Source organism: Pecten maximus, chromosome 16, assembly GCF_902652985.1.
Source record: "Pecten maximus chromosome 16, xPecMax1.1, whole genome shotgun sequence".
NCBI lineage: Eukaryota > Metazoa > Mollusca > Bivalvia > Pectinida > Pectinidae > Pecten > Pecten maximus.
Window position 1 is genome coordinate 23,723,987 of NC_047030.1, and position 24,728 is coordinate 23,748,714.

Below are 24,728 nucleotides of genomic sequence, written 5' to 3' on the forward strand. Positions count from 1 at the left end.
GCGGTGGCTTTTGGGTCAATCGATATAGTTTTGCCTTCTCTTTCGAGTACAGGTCATGTCTAGCCATGGCACTCATGTACTGGGAATCCGTACCGTCAGAAGTGTCCCCTTGTTGGGTTTCGCAGTGGCTGGGGAACATAGGTAGTGATTTTTTTTTTAAATATCTAACATGAGCTCCACCAAATGAATCAAACGACCCTGTCCCTCTTCTGACTCAGAAGATGACCAACTTCAAATTAATTCAATAGACCTGCGCCTTCAATGTCCCCTTTCGCCAAAGACGATTTTCGCTAACTGTGGCACTTCCAAGAGTGTTGAAAAGCTTAAATCCGGAGAACTGTTGTTGAAAGTTGTCCGACAACAGCAGGCGAAGAACCTCTTGGGAATGACCCAGTTCTTTGATAGAGGTGTTGAGAATGTTCCTCCTCGCTCTACCCTGAATTCTTCAAAAGGCGTCACTCGTTGTCCATCTCTTCGGGGAGGGTGATGAAATATTATCAATTATTTCAAAGAAAAGGAGCAGAAAGTCATTCATGATCGAAGAATAAAAGTTAGACTAGAAGGAATCCTAAGCGATGCCAGCACTCATGCTAGCCCAAAACCTACTAAATTTTGTGAAGACGGGTTGCGGGAGTGTTAGGGTGTCTAGAATGCGTTTTTCAACAGTCAGAAGTTTGGTCATCATTCAGATCATTGCAAAAAGTAAATGTTGTGTGCTAGATGTGGTGTCGCAGGGCACGATGACATTTATTGAGCAAGTGAGTTCGACATATCCAAACTCTCCTTAAAGTTTGGAGCATATTGCCTTAATCCAATGTGCATGCAATTGTGCAAGGTGGAGTACTGCTTATAAAGCACAAAGAACCTATAATTAAATATAGAATATACGTTATCAACTCAGTAAGGTATATATCCCTGCCTGTTGCGAGGATGTTAAAACCCTGAAAACACGCATTCATACATAGCTTTAATTTTCCACTTTATTGATAAAATGAATGCAAATCGTATATCACAATGATTAAATATGGCATACTACCAACATAATTTAGTTAACATTGATATCTTACGTATCGCACCATCAACAACAATAACCAATAATTTATTATCTGATATTCAGTTTGATCAATAAACATTCAACATAAAATTTAAATAGATGAATTTATACAATGAAAACAAAGGTAAAATTACAATAAAAGGCATACCAGCCATAGTATATTCCTCTTGCTACATGAAATACATTTCCGCAGGACAAAAAATTCAACTAAAGGTAGGCTATCACAGAAAATATTAGCGTCAAGAGTAACAGGCTTCTAATTACAACTGAGCTTGATTGTCCTGACCAATTGGAGAAAGTGACTGCACAGCTAAATATCAGGGCAATTTCTACGTTTACTATTATCAAAAGGTCAGACAGTTTTATTAATGATGGCAGGAATAACGACATTGATGTATTTATTTACAAATATCACAGCCTGGACTGATATAACTTATGAAGCTGTTAAATAAAAGTATGAATTTCATAACAAGAAACATATATTTTCAATAACGTATATTTACAATAAGACAAATGACGGACGGATATAGACATTCTCGAATGTCTCCAGTGTATAGGTAAATTTGGCCAAGATAAGGCATATGCTTGAATGTAAACTATTTACATTTATCACAGCTAGGCTTTTAAACTAAACTAATTATCATTAATATAACTACATTGGTCGACAAGGACAGTTCATAATAACCCCTCAAACAAGAAAATAATGAAACAACCAGCATTAAGAAGATACTTGACATAATGACCACAACAAATACAATTTAAATGTGTAAATAAAATCGGCATATCATATTTCTAAGATAGCAGCAGTACATTGATATGTATATAAGGATATTATAAAGAAAACGGAACATAGAGTTCGTTGCTTGTGTTGGAGGCAATGTTGCAAAAAAATAAATAAATAAAACAACACTTAAATATCATCAGAGCTCGTCATATCGCATCATCGTTTCACATTGACCATGTCATCACATTTTATTTCATCTTTTCACATTTCACACTGTCCTCACTTTTTTGTGTTGTCCGTGGTATAGGACCACCTTTCTTACCTCTTTGTTATCGTCAGCACTCTTATCATAATGTCTGTCCAACTTATTCTTTATTGCTACAATGTCTAAGTACATGTCCCGTCTTACTGACACGTTTAACGTTACCACGTGTTTAGATGTACGATGACACATTCATATTTGTATAGCAGGATGTTCCTCATTTGCGCTTTAAACGATGAACTATGACTTTAGGAAAACGTTGTACAGCGAATTCAACAACCAAACTTTGTCATCCCCAAATCAACTTACACTTGATGATTGCTCTACTTATTCTATGCGTTTCTGCTTTATGACACGGAGAACGTCAATATACAAGCATGTTAGGCAATCTGGCTGAGGTACCAACACTTCAAAACTGCTTTCTATGTTGGCCAATTGTAAGGTACATCTGTCAGTCTGCTTTGTCCTAGGAAGTACTCTTCTTTCGAGTTCGAGGGACAGTGGTCTTGAGTTTGTCGATGTATCGTATCTCCATTTCCTCCACCAATCCCATCACCTACAACGAAAAACAAGTATTATCACCTACAACATACCGCATCACCTACAAAAGCATACATCATATATAACCTAGTAATGAGAAAATCAAGCGGGTTCATACATATATAACGCTTGCCTTTTCATTTACGCGTGAGGAGCAGCCTCGGTGCATTAAACCTTTAAACTCAAAGCAAAACAACCACTGAAAAAAACAAAATGTCCGATCCCTTACCCATACGTAGAATGTGGCAGCCCCTAGACTGGTGATTTTTATGTCAGCGAGGTCAGTCTTCCCAATCATCTTCTTAGCTCCCAATGCAATATCGAGATCCATTTGGTTGATGTCGAATTCGTTTATCCGCCGTTTGAGGGACTCTTTACCTGTTCGACCAATGATAGCCTGTACATTTTTCCATTGCTGCAAAAATAATAGAACCATGGACTTACTAGATAGCTCCTAGTAAACCGAAAATTTACTGAAGAATCATCGCGTGGTTATTGAGGCAGTGATCATGCACTATGGTGTGTATCCAATGTCAGAAAACGATTGCTACATTGGAACATCTTGTGGTATTATCATTATATTGTTGACATACAATTACGTTAGATATTTCCTATAAAATATATGACTTATTTGAGGATCATTGAGCATTAATATCTCTATGGATTAGCATGCATTATGGAAATATCGAAATACACCATTTTGAAGACTGGGGAAAATGTAGCCATTTAGTACCTTAGTCTCATCATCGTAGTTGCCAAGTAACAAAAGAGTTGCCTTCATCACGTTGTGTATTTCCGGAAGTGGATTAGAGAAGGATCGGATTTCCGCTATTGTCGGCTGTTCCAACGCCATGACCGCATGAAGAAGCTGTTGCAGCTTCCTCAGCCTGGCAATAAGGTCCCTCGCCCTCCTCATTTCTTGTGGCATGTATCGCTCGTATTTCTTTGTTTCTACCAGATCAACAGCTGTTTCTAGCGGTTCAAGTTTCTTTTCCTCTATCGCCTTTTCAAGCTCTGCATAAAAAAAAATGATGGAGGTTTCAGAGGACACGGAAGTTTAAGATTAACGATATTAACGTAGTCGAATTGTGTTCACAGAGACGTCGGTGTTATAATTACATTATTGTATTTTGTAATTGGTGATTTTTAAGTATCTCAAAACAAGTCCCATGGATGTATATTGCTACATTGCTGATTACGTTATAAGTATCCTTCTTCAGAAAACTGAAGAAAAGTTACAATGACAAAGCCTAACATGATAACATTACGATGACATACATTTGTTAAAACTTATTTTTGCTGTTTTGGGGTAATTTAATGTTTCACATATACACCATTGTTAAAATATACAGGATAGAACATTTTGAATAACTCAAAAATATTGACTCTACAAGCATTTCGCAGGGATTATTTGACCTTCATGTGCCCCCATGAATAGAATCAATGAAATAAATCTGCTGTGATTACATACGTTGACGGGTCTCCTCTATATCCCGGAAGAGAGAATCGTCCACCTCCTCCACCTCTGAACTGATGACTAGATAATTACATATGTTCTTTGTGATTGTCCCGTAAGACGGGTCATCTATCAATGCAAATATGCACAACGCACTTTCCTCGCCAGGTGGCGCGTTAACCTCGATAGTATACTCTTCGTCGTCCTCTCGGACACCTTCTTCCTCCATCGGGATATTGTCTAAGGATTTGTTCAGTCCGACAACCTTGTACGAGATGTTCAAACCAGCAGCTTCGCGTTTCAGTTTCTCAAAAGACACCTCTACGTAACCACCCTCAGAGAAAATGATGGCATTTGGATCGGTGGAGGCTTCGAGGCAGGACTCCTTCACAATTTTGCCTGGTCCCCATCCGGCCGCGCAGCATTTTGGAAAGGATGTGTTCCCTTCAGGTATGCCGTTAACTTTGATTTTGTAGATTGCCACCCAATCAAAATCATATCCTTGCTCTTTTCTCCTGGAATCTTTGCCCACTATTTCCAGTTTGTACACTCCTATTTTCGGAAAGCGGCACCGAACAGCAACCGAACTGTCGTTTGGGTAATACACAAAATCATGTTGACACGTCTTTTCTTTGATATGCTTCCATTTGTCGTCGGATTTGGAGAAGAGCAAGCACATGAATTCAAACTCGTGTGCCTTTTCCTGTGGTAGTCCAAACAGAATCTCAATCTCGCCGTTATCCGTCACAATTTCACATTTCTGATGAGAAAGAGCCCTCATTTCAAGTTCAAAGAAACGTTCTTTTAAATAAGCTTTTTTTTCAAACTGTTTCATGCTGATACTGGTTTCCAGTAATTGCCATTTAGATTCCTCCGGAAAGTGTGAGTAGATCAATTGTTCAGGGTTAGGAAGAAAGAAGGATTCATCTACCGAAAATTTGGCTGCGTTCTCATCACCATCTACTGCACATGCGCCCCAGTAGGAATTGACAAGTCGCCAGACATTGTCCACTAGGACAGCATTCCACTCGCCATACAATATGTCTTTGTTGTCCTTGACCGATTGACCAATAGCATACGTGCTTCCCTTCATGTAACCATGGACGACCACACAGCTCAGTTTAGCATGTCTGCAGTTAACAGGCAGAACGACAAGTTACGTCAAATCAAATAAAACATTAAAATCACGCTCGCGTTGATATGTTAATACCGCTATTCGTAATATCTAAATTTCATATTGAATAGGCATTCAGGGAAAAGATACGGACATATAAGGTATGCACTTTTGAAATATAAACTGATCGAAATCAACCCAAAGATGAAATAAAGATAATGAACCCTATCGTGTTTCTGTATCATGTTTTGTATCTCAACATAGTTGTAATACACATCATTATTAATGTTCGAGACCATATCAATCGTTGGTGAACAAAATTTGATGATGCAAAAATACACATAAAGAAATTTCAACTGCTTGCATTAAATTCATTTTATCATTTCCGTAAAATATACCTCATGTATATAATCGAAATTATTATATCATTTTTAGAAATGAAATTTCCTAATTAACAAAGTTTTCCACAGAGACTTACCTGCACATTAGACTAAGTAGTTGAGCGTAGTTCCCTTTCTTATTCTTCAGTCTACTCAGATAATAGGGGACACTACCCTCCCTTATCGGTGGCAGTGGTATCTTTATCTGGTTCAGGTTTTTTGACGTCAGCCAGGTGTATATCGACCTGATTCTACCCAGGTCGTCAGTGCACGGCTCCACAAGGTATGCTACCAGGTTGGCCATGGAGCCTTTATGTAGATCGCTAGAGACCTATAGGAAATTTAATTTTTTGAAAAATAAAACTTAAAAGCTTATACTAAATGTATATTAAGCCATTTCTAAATACCAGTGAACAAGAGTTGAACTAACAAGGCATCTTTACAATCAGAGAGGAGAATCGGGAAGTGTAATGATAGCAATAAGTCCTTGGGATAATTTTATTCCAGGCATTTTTTTTTTTTTTTTTTTTTGCAGTTTCAAGTTTTTGACGATACGTAAACTATAAAAAGACTATAAAAAGGAAAATTGTTTAAAATTTAATTCAATTTTATCTAATATACCTATACCTATTTCCAGTCGAAAAGATATTGTTTTAAAATATCTTGATTATATCATGTTTCCATATCTGCTTTAAGGTTCAGTGATGTTTTACAAGCATATAAATCACTTTTTTTGGTGCAATAAAATAGAAGTAGTTTGATCAATTGTTAGTTTGTATCCTAGCTAACCATGATTCTTCCTGTTGACATTTGATTTGTTAAGCTGACTGTTAATTTCGGTAAAACATGCGTAAAATGCAAATTTCATGAGACATAGTACGAGCTATCGCTACACTGGATATGACTTTATAAAAGCATAAATATTTATTCTATTTTGACCTTGAAAGCCAATGTTTATGATTTTATAAAGGCAAATCCGGTCAATCCATCGCACTACCTGCTATAGATATGTGTGAGAATGATGCATGATTATTTTGTGCGATATGTGTTAACCGTATGAGTTTTGTTTTTTGTTTTGTTTTTCCCGAAACTTGCATTTTTTCGCATGTTTTGCCGAAATTAACAAGAAAAGAAGCACTGGTTTGCTATTAACATTAACCTTAATGGAGATGGAGACGATAACTTGTTTTAATCATTTGCTTCCAAAAAGCACACACACTCACCACAAGCATGTTCTTTCACGTAGGGAATGCCGTCCTTAAATTGTCAAAACAGTTGATAGGACGTTAAACAATACAATACATTATCAAATTGTACATGTCGTCAAGACTCATTTGCCCTTTTGCTTGGCAAAGAAACACATATTTTCAAAAGCTCTCGCAAATACTTTTTTAGTCCCTTTTTCTGTTAAAAGTTAATGATAATGATATTAATACCAAACTGATGAATCTCATCCCGATCTACAACACACTGTACGTACTTTCAATGCCCGTTCGTCTATATGTTTGTACATCAACAAATCGAAGATCTCGCTTTTCTTCGTATGTGGTACGTGAGGTGGTGGGAGTGTTTCCAGTTGTGATTTATCGACAATATACATGTGATGCGTCTCTGATAGTTCACATTTGCGGCTAAACTTGTAAGTGGCATACTGGATAGGGTTTAGCGTGTCTTTTTCCTGTAAAAGAGAACAGAACACAAACTGTTATCAAAACAAGATTAAGAAAACAACAAAATTCGTTAATCATTGGAAGATTGGGACACAAAGAATGTCTATCACTATATATATTTATATCATGGATGACGATTAATCTTAGACCATAACCCCAATATCATTATGTTAAAACCTTCATGTGAATACCAATAATAAAGGAGATACTGTGGTTTGGTGGTAGAACATAGAACTATGTGACCAAACGGATCGAGTTCCGACAAGGAGTTGTGTCCTTGAGCAAGATACTTTGATTTGTTATGTTCAAGTCGACTAAGGTGTATATGAGTAGGTGATGGGGCAGTGCAAGACATGCCATGTGTATTGTGTTAGCGTCGAAATGGCGGTTCCGGTGGCATGCTCCGGAGCAGTTAAATAAAAAGCATTGGCTGCTACCTTAAGGCCAAATAACCACGGATAATAATTTTTAACGGCTTTGAGACGGCTGTATTGTTGTGATATTGCGGTATTTGATAACAAACTTAGAATGCATTGTTTTTCGGAATATTAAGAAGTTGAAAAATATACATTTTTATGTTTACTGTAGTAGTGTTTAACCAAATCACCTGCATAGTTTGGTAGCAATTGATTGATGCTAATTGCAAAAGTACCCAATTCATAGCAAAACATATCTTAACAATTTCAGTCTAATAAAGTAGTCATCGTTTTATGAAAAGATAAATGACCTATTTAATCTGTATATGTTTTATTGATTGTTGATGTGATGGACCCGATCTTACATTTAAGTACTGGGTACACTTGGCAATTGGACCTGTCGCGTTCTTCCAAGTACAGCTGGTGAAATAATCAAGTTCACAATCATTCATTCATAAATTTAAACGTAACTAAGTTCTTTATTAGATGGCGTATCTGCACGCGACTGATTTGAGGGTAGCATAATTTGATACGTCAGCCAGATCAGATATTGATTTTATCGATTTGCATGTTATCGATTGAGAACAATGATGTTTATGAAAAAATGAATTTTTCAATCGCGTTCGGCGAGCCATTATGGTATGTGGCAGAAATGGCAGGTCTACATAACAAACCCGGGGCTGTTTCTTTAATTTGTATCAATGTACTGCAAAATATTTGGAATATATTTCAATGGGACAATTAAGGTTATTCGAACTATACGAGATGTGTGTTTATGGGAAAGTGATGTTGCATGTCTGAATCACCAATGGGCTATGTGTTTACCGTGAGGTTTACTGAATAACACCGTAAAAAATTAATCACCGTTATAGCATTAAGCTGTCCGCACATGCAAGGGGGACTGTTAATTAAATTTGGTACACAAAAGCCATTTTATGATTAAGTTCATGATCAAAAGGCGAACATAACAGTGTATTCATAGTTTAACTACCTAATAAATGATGTGTTGTTAACCTTCTTGGTTAGACACCCCCTCCCTCCAGGTAATTTCAAGTACTAATATCTGTTTCCTGATGCGATGGAAATCATTCGGTTGTCATTAAATTTTACTAATTTTCCTCTTTACTGAATTTGCTGTCCTTCAATGCATAATTCGACGTGGATATTTTAAATTTTAATGGGTTTTATTCGTTTTGGTTTAGAATCTAGCTGTAAGAATAATTATTTGCGCGACAGAGCGAACAACTACATTTATTCGATCTGTTAAACCAACCATCAATCAAAATATATTAGTATGAAGTCGCGTGCATATGCATATCAAACATGTATTCCAGACACATAAAAAATACATCAACGTGAAGTCATTACTAACATCTGAGTCATTCAAAACCGTTAGAAAATATGCAATCTTCTAAATAAGAATAATATAAATCATTTTATTTCAAATAGTATAAGGCAAAGCACAAGAAATATATCTTTTTTTTTCATTTCTTGAAATATAAGTTAAATAACCATTGCATCTATCTTGGTTTTTAATTATTGAATAGGGGATGGACGTAGGCATAATTTTGCTTCTGTGCCTGCTTGATTTGCATTTTAGGATTTGTCTTGGATTTCCAGCATGCGACTTTGCTATTGTTTTCTACTTACAATTTTCGTAACCTATCAGTTAGGACAAAATTAAAATAAATAAATAAATGTTGAATGATAGAATATATACCATAATGACCTTAGGAAGGACGTTAACCAATGATTACCCAAACCAAACCCTAATGATGGCATAATGCGAGAATCAATACCAACTAATTAAGGGGAATCTCTAATGCAGCAGTCCACTCCCTATATGTAAATAACCCTAAAAAAATGTCATATATCGTTGGGAAACTGGTTTGTTTTGAATAATGGCGGCTGATTAGACGTAGTACTGGTTGCTGTCGCGAGGGCAAAGAACAGGAGAGGGCAAAATCACAACATCATCTATGACTTACAGAGTAGGCGTAAGGCTGTTAGAAAAAAATAAAAGATTTGCATTTGATAAACAAACCACGATTTTCTGTTCATCATCCGGGCATGTAACTCGACGCGCGGAGGGTTGGTTTCCGGTCCATTTTTTAGATGTTTATTACGTACCTTGTTTAGTTATTGTTGACGTAACACCAGCTATCAAGCAAATGAATTGAAAATAAACCCCATAGAGGTTTATAAAGTTTAGCTTTATAATATATACACATATACAAAAAACAAAGAGAGGCTTTATATAACATGAAATAGGCCCCAGAGTTTGTATTTCAAAACGTTTTAGGTGAATAATTTGCTTTAACAATATAAAACATCATTATTACATAATGTTTAGTATTTCTTATATATTTTGTGACTGGTAATCTTATAGATACGTTTAACTTACAAATAGCGGCATTCTTCAACTATTTTAACACACTTGATGATCTTGAAACAATAACCATGTCAGCCTAACATTTATTAAAAAGCACCAATTGAAAATGCCTAATACATTAATTAAAACATCTGATGTACTGCATTATGTGTATAATGTATATATACAGATAATGGAAAATGAATTATTTTGGAATGGACAATATAGCGAACCTAAAATGTACACGACTTTTACTGCAATCAAGGTTTTCTTCAGGTAGACCTCTGATTCTGAAGAAGCCCTGAATAACAAGAAGTTCTTAGCGTAAACATCTTTGCAAATTAAAGGAATTCGTTTGGTAGATTGAGAGTTGAGTGAATGGCAATGGAATGTAAGCTCGCGCTCGCAACAAACAGCTGACGTCATGAATCAATCACAATGGGTGTGTGTCTTCAAATTACCTATCGATATGAATCGACACGACAGGAAATCTAACCCCGGGAATATGTAAGGTAGCTGATTGTGTGGGGGTATATATAGGTCGGCGTGGGGGATTTGTGATGGGGCGCAGGTACTGTTGTGGTTACATATTGGGACTAAAGTGCAGGAGTATGACTGTACTTTTATTCGTTTAAGTTGACAGTCTCATTTCGAACATAATGAATGTTCTGTAAACTAATAACAGACATTGAGGGATGTAAAAACGTAAATAAAATAAAATTATAGAATGTGACAATATAGTGTCAATGTACCCCACCTACAATTACGTGGTAAACAACATCTGTGGAGAGGAATGAATCTTGGGTGATGGATTAAATTGGTCTTTAAGCAGCCATAATGGTCCAAACGCAAATCAGTTTTAACATTTGACTAATGATAAGGGGACTATAATTAATATATATAGATATGTGATATCAACTTCCTTATTCTATAATTGAGAAATTGACAAAACTTTAAATTTCAATATTAATATTGTTATGTTTGGAAAAAAATCAAGTATTCTTGAAAGCAAATGAGTCATTCGCTATTCGCTGAAACATTAGACCACTAATCAATGCTGTGAGGTTGCGACATGATCACCTAAGTATTTCAAGGCAAAGACAAGGTAAAATATAAACCCAGCTTACAGGTGAAAAGAACGGTTATCAGTAATTTTTTTTTGGTTTTTGTTTTGTTTTTGTGTTTTTTGTTTGTTTTTTATTTTGTTGTTGTTGTTGTTGTTGTTGTTGTTGTTGTTGTTTTTTTTTTTTTTTTTTTTTTTGTATTCAGTGTGTTAAGTGATTTGATGTATCCAGTTATTGTGTTACTATCTTTATATTTGATCAATGTTTCTTCAGTAGCTCTATGTAGGGTGATGACATAGAGGATGTTACATGAGCTGCCATAGAGTTTATATGTCACATCTTAACCAAATCACCCGAACCTTCGAAGTAGGTCAATTATACCGACGAGAGAAGAAATAGTTCTAACACAACTGACTCTTGAAAAGGATTCATTTTATTAAATACACGTCTCAAAACAAAATTTCAGCATTTTTTCATTTAATCTATAATAGATAAATTGTCCTTGGTGTTTGAAACAATGAGGAAAATATTTTAGTTTGAAAGTTCATGAGCGACTGTTTTTGATGTGACGAAGCCGTGACGTCACTTGGCGCGATAATGGAGGCTTCGTTGTACAAATGTCTATTCGCTGTCGCTGTCGTACAGAACCATTGTACGGTGCCTTTTCACTGCTTTGTGTTTATCCTCGTCCTCGCGGGAGTTTATGGAGATGTGAAATGTTCCACCGTGAATATTCCCACTGAACATTGTGTTCAGACTGCCGTGAAAAGCGACTTTGGATGCCGATTTGTTGGCAGTGTTGTTTGTTTTGACATTACACGTGTTTGTCGACGACAGTGTCAGCATGTTATTCTGAGTAACCGTTGAAGGCAAGTTGTAACAAACTACATTGCCGTTTTTCATGAGGATTTTATTAAATAATGTTATTATTTGTTTATTTGAAAAGAATCTAGACTAGATATGTCTCATCGGACAACGCAACCGCAATTTTCTATCGGAGTTGAAATATGTTACTAGACTAGGGGTCATAAAATAGATGTTTGCCAGGCCTAATTTAACATCTTATAGTATAAATATAATTAAAAAACTTAGGATGTTTACATCTTGGATTTTATCTTTGATTGTACAATATGTTATGTTAATAGACCAATTTGTCGTTCAGTTGATTTTTTTTCAAAGTTTACAAGCACTAGTCGCCATTTTTACGAGTCGTAGTAAAAAGAAGTAGGTCGTTCCCACGCGTATGAATACAGTTCTCACGGAACCAGCCAATCAGCGTAGCGAAAGGTGTTATTACACTAGTGTCATAAAGAAAATTTATGTGATGGGTTTATGACACCGTATGTAACAGTAGTCATATGATAAAAACGAATTCGAGAATTTGATACGACACGACCTTTTAAGCGAATTCCAAACTATTAAACTCGATCATTGTAAGATAATATCCTCACAGCTCGACTTTAAAAGAAAACGAACAAAAAACCAAGATTCCACTTTAATATAAGGTATCGGAACAATCGCTGGACGTTATTTATTTATGTATTACATGTATTACATGGTATAACAAGAACATATTTTTATTTTCATCTATTTCTAAATTCACAATATTTCTCATCGATAACTTTTTACTAGATTCGGGAATCGAAAGTGAAAATGTATGAGGTTACCTGTATACCCAACCAGGTCTTTTTAGGCTGTCCCGTGTTGGCTCTATATCATGACCCCTGTATTCTTTTATTGGTTTCATTTTTTTTTTTTTTTGAAGAATTTGTAGAAATCGAATATTAGTTATCAAAATCCATAGCTGAAATTGTGCATATAGTATGCAGGCTTTGAAAACATAAGATGTTGCCAGAAAAGTTTCATCATCTTTATTTCATATCTTTTTCAATATGACGCGTTGTGAGAGGTCAGAACGAAGACATTATGATATTTCATAATTGACGACAACTCTCGTATTTACCTAGAGCCAATTTACGATTCTAATGTTTTAAACTAATTACTAAAACTCGCAACTTTTCTAGTTATTTTAAAATCTAGGCCATCGCCTGGTCGTTAAGATCATAAATCAAAATATAGGCAAATTTAGGTGTCTTTTATTACACACCAGTAGTTTTCCTGATTAAAGTCAAATTAACGAGTTGAAATTAAGTGCTTTAAGTAAGGCGGTACTGATCCATTAGATAAGTTGAAGTTTTAAAGCAACAACATGTCAACGCATTTCTCACAATTCTATTATATTACACGCTGCTTTGAACTTGATCTTTAACTTGTATATTACACGTAGTATAGGTATGTACGAACGAACGTTACGGGGGTTCTTTTTTCATATACACAATAAAAAATGATATTCAGAATAAAAGAAAATGTACAAAATTTAGTTCGATAAAAATTAACTATGTTCATTTTCATAGAACTAATTATTTTGTCTTTATTACCTTATTTTTATTTTTTTATTTTTGTGTGTTTGCTGGTTCGTTTTGTTTGCGTGGTTAAACATCTGTTATTACAAAACTTTTGTTTCTTTTTCGTAATATGAGTTTTATGCGACTGTGACGTATACGAAAATATATTCAAATGATATTCACATTGTGTTTGTGTTTCTCATTGTCTTACTTTACACACAAGGAAGTCAACGTTAGTATCGTGCTGAAATCATAACTATTTATATATCTGCATTCTACAGAAGAAACATTGTATTAACTTAACTTCCTGGTAGTAGGACCCACACCTGACCACGGATGGTGTAATTCGATAGACAAAGCAATCTGAAGCGTAAATGTATACTTACTAGTGTCAGGTTCGTATTTGGCACAATATGTACAAATTGTCTTTGAAATAAAACTATAGAAAGATGTACGAGATACTTGATATGTATTCAACATAACCTCAGGACTAATGGGCAGATTGTTGGCGGGTTTATCACCGCCTGTCAAATGTATCTCGCATTGTGAACCTCTACATTGTTAAAACTATAGCCATTTTTTCAATAAAAAAATATATACATGAGTTTACCAATATAAATTTACATTCTTTTATTTTTTTTTTTTTTTTTTTTTCCCCATTTTACTCACACTTTTCCGGCCCTAATGACCTTTATAGTGTTGATGGCCTGTTCAGAATTCATAACTAATTTGCTTAGATCCCTATCTGTTCAGCACGCGCTAAACTCGAAAAAAACTGTTTGTGTAATTGTTTATAATTTTAAACTGTTCAAGGAGTATGGATACAAAGTCTGGTTCAACTTTGGACCAATATCGTTCTCCTGTCTAAATACAAAGAACTCCTAAAGCCAACATCAACTGTCGAGTGCTGGAGAGAAAGTATGACGATGATGATGGTGATCATGATTGGATACTAGTACTTACCGGAGGAGGTGGTTTAAAGGGAAACAGTTTGATCTTAAGGCTGCTTCCGTTCCCCATCCTTGGTCCTCTTAACAGTCTATGTATTACGTGTCCATGTATCTGCTCAACCTGTAGACGTTTAAGCTCCCGTAAAAATGTTACAAGTGAGCCGTGTTATTTAAATGTCTGACTTTTATATGAATGCTGCCTCCTGGTAGACCCCCGTGATGGTATTTCGCCGAATCGTCACCTCATGTATACACGATACCATACGGCAATAAACAACAGTTCTATTGATTACCTGCTTGATGTCCATATACATATAATCGAACACTTATGTTTTATATACACTGCAGTCGTTATTGGAAAAATAAAAAAAAACGTATTTCAATTAATGGCGTACAGTGAGAGGTATGACTTAAGTTCGCCGATGTTTGTCGTTTTATACAAAACACGTGGTCTCGGCGCGCATGACAGGCCCGTGGGAGGATCCAGAAACCCGCGGTATGATTTCCTTATAACAGCAAACTTTCACACCTTCACAACTATTTCTACAACAAAAATATTGACATGTGTTTGTTATATTTCTATACGAAACTAGATCGCTATCTTTCCGGTTTGCCGATTTTAGAGGTATTTTATTAAAGCTTTCCATCAGATCGTTGGTAACGTGTAATTGATACGACGGAAGGTTAAAATCACTTTATGAGTCAAACTTTTAAACAAAGCATGTTCTGTTTTCATTTCCTTTCCTTCTGTATGAAATCCTATTACAGCTCTAGGGGGCAGTTCCAGACAGACTGCTGGTGATTAAAACGGCGGGAAACAGGAGGCGTAACTCACGGACAGATAACCACAAACATGTGCTCTACGTCAATGATTTTGTCTTCCGCTTCATCAGTTAATTCTAATCACGTGTAAGACTTTTGAGAATGACCAACTACTCGTTCATAAAAATAAGCGATTAATTTACCGTTATCAAAATCAATTACTTTCTCTTATATATCAATCAATTACAACGTTAAGATTTTTGCTAACTAGGGACTAACAGGTAAGGTAGTAAAAGGTTACGATAACATAACTAGATATCAATTACGATAAATAGAACCGACATATAAGAACAATATTAATGCTAATACTAAAATGAAAATGGATAAAGTGATACCAAAATATTAAAAATGTATCAATTTATCTGTAGACCCTTAAATATTAATGATTAAGTATATGATTATCCGGTACTGATGATACCAAACCACAAATGTCTTTGTTTTCAAACCGAGTCTGCCAAAATAACGACATATGACATCGGTAGAGGTAGATGAACATTCATAACAAGGTTATTAAAACCATGCCGCTCATCAACATATAGGAAACCAGAAATTCAGTATATTCAGTTTTGGCCTTCATACCGTTCTTCGTAAAATATGTTCGAGTATATAAACTTCACGACCATACACTTAAATTGTATCCTCTTTCTAAAAACTAATTGTCCCATGACAAGATAATACTAATTAGTTAGCTCGCTACGTGTCATATAGGTTAACATATTCTAGTAGTGGATGTTTATGAAAGGCACATCATAATTCTTCAAAATCCATATTCCACAGATTCTACTAGAAGTACACAGTGTCCCAATTGATATGTTAGTAATATGACGGAGTAGGGTCGGGATAAGACGGTGTGCTAAAGGCTTGGGTTGCGCAACATGCCGAGGTAGAAATAAAATGTCGTTGTTTAGAATTCTCATGATATTTATGTGTTCGAATAAACAAGGAAAGTGCGTATTCATGTATTCATAAATATTCTGAAACATTGTTATACTGAATCATTATGAGTCAGGTTTGAAAGTGGAATATATGTAGGGATTCCTAAGTCATCCGGCCATCCCAAGTATTTCTATGAAGGAACTACAATAGAAAATGAACAATTCCTGCAGGATATATGTTTTTAAGAAACATTATCTCCAGACAGCTGCACCCTCATAGCATCTGCTTCCCTTGATGTAGTATTGAAAAATGATTGAAAAAAAGTATTTTATGCAACTGTTCATTCTCCAACTTGTAGTGAAATCTGTGCTGTTAGTGAAACAATTTCATACAAGACACCTTTTTTAAAACATTGATGTATTTTGATAATATAGGCTTTGTTAATGCTAATGATTATCTTTCATCGATTGACTAGAAAATGAGTTAAGTTATAAAGATGATTTTTTATATTTTAAATGAATCTCTTTCTAATAAAACAATGCCTTGCATTGGCAGATTTGCACCACATAAGACTTTAGTGATAAGACCTAGTAGGCCGACAAAATATGGATGAACAATGAAATCTGCCTGAAAATGAGACAGAAAAAATAGGTAAATCCGATTCGTTCAGATCTTGAGTATGCAATTGAGGTATGCAAAATTACGATAGGACAGAATCATATCGTCTTTAATCCATAGAGATACACACTGCTAGAATTGTTACTGGATTACGTAGGAGAACTTAACATATTTTGTAATGAACTTTGACGGGATACTCTTTGAGAAACGCAGAAAAGCATCGTATGCCATCATTTAAAATAACAAATAATGATACCCGTAATTACTGGTTTAAAACCATTGAACCTTATTTCATAAACATACATTTAAATTTTAACTGTAACCTGAATGAACATTTAGTGAACAATAGAAGTATATTAGCCAGGGGAAGTACATACGTTAGTCATGACCTCAAGTCGTCAATAGTGTTTGAGATATATTTTGTCTACTTACAGATTTTGAAAAGCTGTTTATATCTTTAGTCTCAATGTGTATACATGAACAATCCTTCAACATGGCTCGTGCTCTGGACTATCAGTGGCTGGGTTAGCACACAGTGATGATGTCAACGGACATTTAGTACTACTCAGTAATAATTGTTATTTAGAATGAAAGTAATAATGGAGGACTATTTGGTGTTAAATATCATTCAGAGATCATATTAAATGTTTGATATTATACAGTATTAAATACTTCATTCTTTGATATTGATTAAATCTAATTGATGTCGTGAAATTTACACATACCAACCAAAGTACCTAATGATTAAGAATATAATCTATGCAGATGTATATATATACACACATGGCTGTCTTTCTCGAAATATATTGTATATGAACTGATAAATATGCAAAGGCCAAATAACAGCAATAAAAAAATAAAACAAAAACAAATAAAACACCAAAGAAAAAACCCACACATTTGTATACTTTTCCTTCATTATATACATTGTATATCTTAATTGTAATTTTGCTTTGTTCAGAGATAGATACAGATCATTAGTGTACATATATAAAACAGGACCATTCATGAGTGCCAGAAGTTGTGATACGGTGGTGATTTGGCTATTGTTTCATGTGTCTATATTCATTTGTTTATGAATACTCCCTCAGTAAGGCTCCTACTTTGGATCTGAAATAACTGGGTAAGCACACAGTGATTGTATACTGGACATTTCAGTGCTGCCCAATTATAATTGACAAATGAAGTGGGAGTAGTGATGAGACACTGGTTATTATACATTATAATTCAACTGATACCGAAAATAAGTCGTTATATGTTCTTCTATAACGTAATTGAAATTCTTGGACAGGCAGTAGTATAATTGTCCAAAATTGATATTTTCTACCAATATGAATCATATGCATGCTTATCTAGCATCCTGAACATACATATTTGTATATTTGTGTATCTATATGTCCATATAAAAAATATTTGTGTATATTCTTTGTTGCCATCTACCGAAATTTTAATTTAAAATGAAGTACTTTCAAAGTTCCAATACAGTTCTAATATGTTGAGTATTAAATTATAATTATAATATTGTTTGAAATATATGCATCAAAAGGGCATGGCCCCTGTTGCCAAATTTTCGTTATATCATTTTTATTCAATAGAATATTTTCGAATGAAAAAGTTGTGGTATTTCAGTATTATTACACTATAAGAGCGTCATTCGGAGCCTTTAGGTTTGGTTTCGTATTGTGTAACGTCCTATCAACAGCAAAGGCCATTCGGAGACATAAATGACAAATTATGTTAATAGAACGAATACCAATACCTGGAACAAAACCAATGTGACCAATGTTTTGTTTACGTAAACACTTTTTGGAATAAAGGACATAGATAAAAGATATCACACAATGAATTCATTGCAGTATTTTTTTAGTTATCCAGCTTACTCTTATGATATGACAGTAATACTATAATCCCAAAGATTTTTTTTTTTTTGGTAAACATTATACCCCTGACATACACTTATGGTTTTTATATTAGTAAATTATATGTATCATGATACCAAATTATCGTACTTAATACTATACTATTTAATCATGATGCTACCAAGATAGTATTTCACATTTTCTTTAAATATTATTTATACCCTAGACATACTACATGAGCAGTTCCTATACTTAAAATGACACATTCTATAATGATCAATAAACTCAGCAATTATTCTAAACACATGAATAATCAACTTACTGACAAAACAATAAAGCGTACTTAAATGCAGGTACAGTATTTAAGTTTATCCCACAATACACCTTCTGAATTGTCTTGATTGATGTAGTTTTATGGATGGTGTATTATATCAAAGAGTACGGATACATTTACCTTTGCTGTTGATGGGATACGTTAAACAATATATATGGATGAAATTGCCGAAATCGTGAGGACTTTCCATATATGAATGTAAACAAAATAACTACATTTAATACAACGGCCTCTTGTAGTGTTCAGAAAGAACAAAGACAACGTACTCAGGTGATCCGAAAATAGAATGATACCAAACAATCAGGTATTGTATCTAACAAAATTGATAAGAATACCTATATGGCGAACCGCCGCCATCAGTGTCTGGTTATGTAATGTTCATCAGCCAGTGAACCAGAACCAATACGTACCGGAGTGATTTTATCTGTGACCTTTTGAACTTGTTTGCCACCCACCCTGTCTAACGACGACTCGGAAAGCTCTGGATTGATTTCAGAGGACAATGGTAAACGTCTGGGTTTTCTTTCTTAATAGAACAAAAAAACAAATATTAGACCAGGAAATTTTATCTGGAGACTCTTGAGATATTAACCAGGAGAAATAGACACAATTATAGGGATACATGTCTCTGTCTGTCGAATCTCCCTAGTCCTCCAGTCATTCAGTCCTTGGGTCTTGTAGCATTTCACATACATATGGTATATTACTCTATAATATATGTAATGCATATACAATGTATTTTCTCTAATGGTTCTACAAAGGTAATGGATATCAGTAACTTAACACAACCTTGGAGTAGACAAAAAGTCTACTTGCAATGGATTTAGCATGTATGAAAAAAAGACATTAGAAAACGATAAATTATTTCAAAGCTTCGTTGCTAAAAGTCTTGGTTGAAATGTAAGTAATTTACTTAGAAACATATTAAATTTGATGGAAAAGAAATGATAACAAATATTTTATGAAGATTTTTTCATTGTATTTATATTCTTCCGTTATATTTCGACAATTTTTTTAATTATTATTCCTTAGTTATCGTAAACATTTGCTGTGCAGTTTTGTTTTCGTTTTTGAATCTACGGAAAAATACATCATGATCTACGGCCGCTTAGATCCCTATCGTAAAGAAAAGGGCAAAACTGGACACACTGTTTACAGTCATTGTTGACAACAAAAATGTGTTTACTGCAGTAAAAGTGACCTTTCTGCTTAGGCTGTCATACTAACAGCCATCTATATCTTATTTAGGAAATGTACCATATCCTCGATCCTTATCAAAGAATGTCCTGGCTATCGATAGTGTGTATCATTGTTTATGTTCCTGAGAGACGAATACCTTGAAAAAGCCATATATCGCAGATCTAAGCTATTAAAAGAACAACGTTAACAAGTTAATACAATTGAATATTGTATGCATTTAAATGATCCTCGTCTAAGAATGTATAATGCATTTCCCACTTACAGCATATATGGTGCATCTCTATGTTAAAATAACTTATTAAGCATATGATATACACATATAGAAGTGTCCGTTATAGTCGCCGGAAGTAGAAGGTGTGGTGGACAAAGAAGCACCCTGTTATTTTATCTGTGGTCGGTAATTGTTCCGGGGTAATGAGCCTTGCGGTGTCTCAGAACAAGACGTTTTCACAGACGAAATCGTACACGGGTCCACATCGCGTGCAGATGTGGTGTAAATTTCTCCTCGTAATTACTGGTAAACAGTGACTATTGACGACAGTTTTACACTATGTGTACTGAGGCCTGTGTAGGCGACTCATTCATTGATATTATACTGGAAACGATACAATATAAAATGTCTTCAAACAGAAATCAAATACGTGTATTAATTATCAGTTTAGAACCTTATTTGGAAACACAATTTAATGAATTATGGGTTAGTTCAACTTACGTATATTCTTGTATATCTAAATATTTGCTGGGGTTTTTTGTCTTCGCTCTTGGATTTCAACACTATTCCCTAGCATCACTGACTAGTCATTCGAAACCGACATAGCTGTATGATGTAGTTAAATTCATATATTGTCATATACTGTATATATAATATGAATGTGATTTCACCTGTTTGTCTATTCATCAGTGCTAAATTAATTTGAATTAAAGAAAGTACTTTTATAGATTACATGCTCAGTTGACGAGGAGAAATCGTTTATAGTTGCATGGTTATGCAAAAAAATTATTTTAAATTATTGTAACAAATCTCTATAGACGTGTTGTCAACCAGAATTTCTCATTCTCACGATGTTAACCTCAACATATTTTACCGCGGGGGGGGGGGGATACGCTCCACTCTGTTGTACAACTGTGAACTTGTAACACGTACCACATACCGTTCGTATGTTATTTAAGAAACCTCTCATAATAAGATGTTGTGATAGAAGAGATGTTTTTCATGACTGAATATTGATGAACCGTACTTGAGTAAATCTTCAAAATCCACATATCTTTATTCAACTTTTTGGGGTATATAATACAACAATATGAAACATAATCTGACGTAATAGTAAGAATTAAGATAAAAGATAAGTTGACTAACAGGTCGAACAAGCAATAAAGAATTGGTTATATGGATTTTATGAAGTTAGGAAAGGCAATATACATGTACCATGTCATATTCTTATATAAAACGGGCAAGTTGAAAGTTTGCAGTACTGATCTATGGTGACGAAGTATTTCGTCTAAGTGAAAACTGTTTGACATGCTTATTTGATATCCTTGGCTATTATTTCTATGCCAAGCTCATTCTATTTAGGAGGATATTGAACAACCAGTATAGATCTTCTGTCCCCCATTGCAACACTTGTGATCTTAAATCGATCCTTTTTTCCTCGCTCTTCTGTCTTTCTGTTCTTTGCGTTCTTACTCTAGGTATCCCCGTGACATCCCGTCCTCCTTTGACCCTTGCTGTTAAACCACTAAAAAGAAACAAACTGTATGAATAGGCTCAAATAGTCTAAATGTTCAATAGCTATGATAAGTTTGCGACGATCACAGACGAGTTTCCAAAGCAACAGTTTCTTTCTTATCACTCGTTTTGCTTTACTCCTCATCTAAATAGTTGTAAGATTAAGAGTTTTACATCAATTTTCGTGTAAGAATCCCTTTCAATGTCTGCATAGTGGAATATAGCTATCATTTGGGAAAATAGTATGTATTTCTACGAGCATGTTCTGATGTAAACATTACTTTCTTTCCGGTGTTGCCTATATGTTTGGTCTTTATGATGTTATTTAAATTAATACTAAGCTAAATCTGTTCTCCAATGTGAACTGTATAGAAAGTAGAAAAACTTTAGAACTGTAGAAACAGTTGTAAAAATTCATGGTCTAAAAACTTGGTTTCCGTGTTAATACTACAGTGCTCAAGAGGGGCCGCGATAGCAAAGTCGGTTGGAGCGCCGACCACGTAACCTCAGGTGAAGATCCAAGGTGTGTGAATTTGACGCTCCCTACGTATACTGTTGTGAAATCGAGTGGTGTAACATGGCAGGATTGAGCTATCGTATCTGTATGACGATATTGTCAGACAGAACAGCAACAACAGGAATAAACGTCTGTATTGCTCTGAGGTCTAACCGATAACTGAGGGCTAAAACATAGGTAATATAAAGGTACGAGGCCTTCCGGAGGATAACTACCCGGAATCCTCGGAACCGTACGTAAAATACAATGCTGTTTCACAACAATACCTGGGTATCGTTAGTGTTTCTCTGGAAACTGAGAAACGGGCCGACCTGTGCAGTGATGATTGTGTCCTTAGGCAGGAAATATACCTGTATTACCCTAGATGGTATGCGACGGGCCTTCCGTTTGTTGATTAGTGAGGTAGTCACCAACTACTACAAGGATACCCCGCCTGAAAATGATCCTTGCTGTTCTTGGGTCGATAAATCCAGCAAACAAACAAACAATTGTAGTACCCAAGTCGTGTTTGTTGGTATGAAGAAACTATTTACTATGTTATTGAATTCTTTCCGTAGATATTATGGTTTTGTTGTTGACCTTGCTCATGTTAATTTAATAGCCGATAATAAAGATGTTTGAAAAAAAGTATAGGCCCGGGTACTGTGCCCTTAGATTGATGCTGCCTCGCAATAGATTCATTGTCGTCTTGTCACACGCATTTGCTTCCTTAAGATTCAGTTATGTATGAATTCGACCACCAGATCATGCAAGATTTATAGATCTGTATGCCACATCAGTGCCAGTGGGTCTAGTTGGGATGAAGACACTCATAATCATCATGTTGGAAAGACACTTCATACCACATCTAAACATGAGTTTAAAAACAAGTACACTTTATGTCGAATCCTGGAGATAAAACGATACAATAAAGCTGGCTTATACTTTGATGAGCGCTTCTAAGAGACAGAAATACGATCAAGCGTTCAGAAAAGAACACTTAACACTAAATTTGGTTGAACAAATATTTAAGAATATAGCAAAGTGAATGCATTTATTCCATTTTTAATCATTCTATTATTTTGCATATTAGGTCATATTTAAATGAAAATAAAATGCGTATGTATTTTAAACCTATGTCATTACCAATCAAATTTTTAACATCGCATGCAGTGTAATGGCAAACATATAGGAGGACTTAATGTCAACAAGCAAAGCTTCCCGTAAATCACTCTATGGATATTAAATTTAAAATATGTGTATATAAACTGTTTTTCTCTCTAGCCATTTGTTTCAATCTGAGAACCTTTATTCATCTTGTAATTGATGTACAAGTCTTAGATTTTGTCAGATATTTGTCGATTTAATAAAGATTCGCCTTACAAATCTGTTATTATCTATTGATTGTGTAATAAACAGAAACTGGTCACAGACAAAAGACCAAAGACAGATGAAGCACTTAAATAAAAATGGTACTTCGTTCGCCCGTTGTCGGTGTGTGACCTGGTGGCGTGTCCTGCTTGGTGTCTTCGGTAGTATATTTCAGTGAGGTACCACTATAAAGTCGGAATCAGTTCCTCGCTATCATAAGGAGACAAACAGAAATATACCGCAGCCTCCCAAAATACACACAAACACACCTCACGCATCTCGCTCACAGGGAAGCCCGTCCCATAATACACCCGAACACACCTCACGCATCTCGCTCACAGGGAAGCCCGTCCCAAAATACACACGAACACACCTCACGCATCTCGCTCACAGGGAAGGCCGTCCCAAAATACACACGAACACACCTCACGCATCTCGCTCACAGGGAAGGCCGTCCTAAAATACACCCGAACACACCTCACGCATCTCGCTCACAGGGAAGGCCGTCCCAAAATACACCCGAAAACGCCTCACGCATCTCGCTCACAGGGAAGGCCGTCCTTAAATGGCCTTAGCTGTTGGTAGGACTTTAAACTGCGACTCAAAATAATTTGATGTTCATATTATTAAAATTAGTCCGCACAAGTCTGCAAGAGTAGCGTCCCTTAATTAGACTTTTCAGTAACACGTAACACATAATCCCTTACAATTATTCGCCAATGACTACATGCAGTGAGATGCAGAAGACAACAGCGAAAATTACCACGCCGCGAACATTTCCACATTTACAGTATTCTTTCCCCGTTATCCACGGGGTGCGTTTCACAATTGTCAACTTTCAACTCAGAAGTATGATAATCTACACAATATGCATACCGACACAGCAAAATAATTCATTTCTTTAAAAATTGCTCTTCCATGTATTTTGAATGGTAGAATCAACACAACTAAACATATCCACGTATTTGGAAAATTTATTTCATGATCATGCATATGCTTACTTATATAATTATAAATTCA

At 35.2% G+C, this 24,728-nt stretch overlaps 1 protein-coding gene across 1 annotated transcript; it reads right to left on the minus strand.

Annotated features, from left to right (window-relative positions):
• Nucleotides 1–971: 971 nt before the first annotated feature.
• LOC117344706 (kyphoscoliosis peptidase-like) lies at nt 972–14,476 on the minus strand. The gene is made up of 7 exons (XM_033907535.1): nt 14,420–14,476; nt 7,011–7,208; nt 5,629–5,861; nt 4,052–5,166; nt 3,314–3,594; nt 2,810–2,995; nt 972–2,596 (listed from the first exon to the last, which is right to left on the minus strand). Exons 1-7 carry the CDS (start codon nt 14,474–14,476, stop codon nt 2,507–2,509), a joined length of 2,160 nt encoding a protein of 719 aa, XP_033763426.1. The 3' UTR covers nt 972–2,506.
• Nucleotides 14,477–24,728: the final 10,252 nt, after the last annotated feature.

Coding starts and splice junctions, on each gene's coding strand:
- LOC117344706 (XM_033907535.1), bottom strand. CDS start 14,476: ATGGGGAACGGAAGCAGCCTTAAGATCAAACTGTTTCCCTTTAAACCA. Junction 7,209..14,419: donor CCTTTAAACCACCTCCTCCG/GTAAGTACTAGT, acceptor TCTCTTTTACAG/GAAAAAGACACGCTAAACCC. Junction 5,862..7,010: donor TAGACGAACGGGCATTGAAA/GTACGTACAGTG, acceptor AATTTCCTATAG/GTCTCTAGCGATCTACATAA.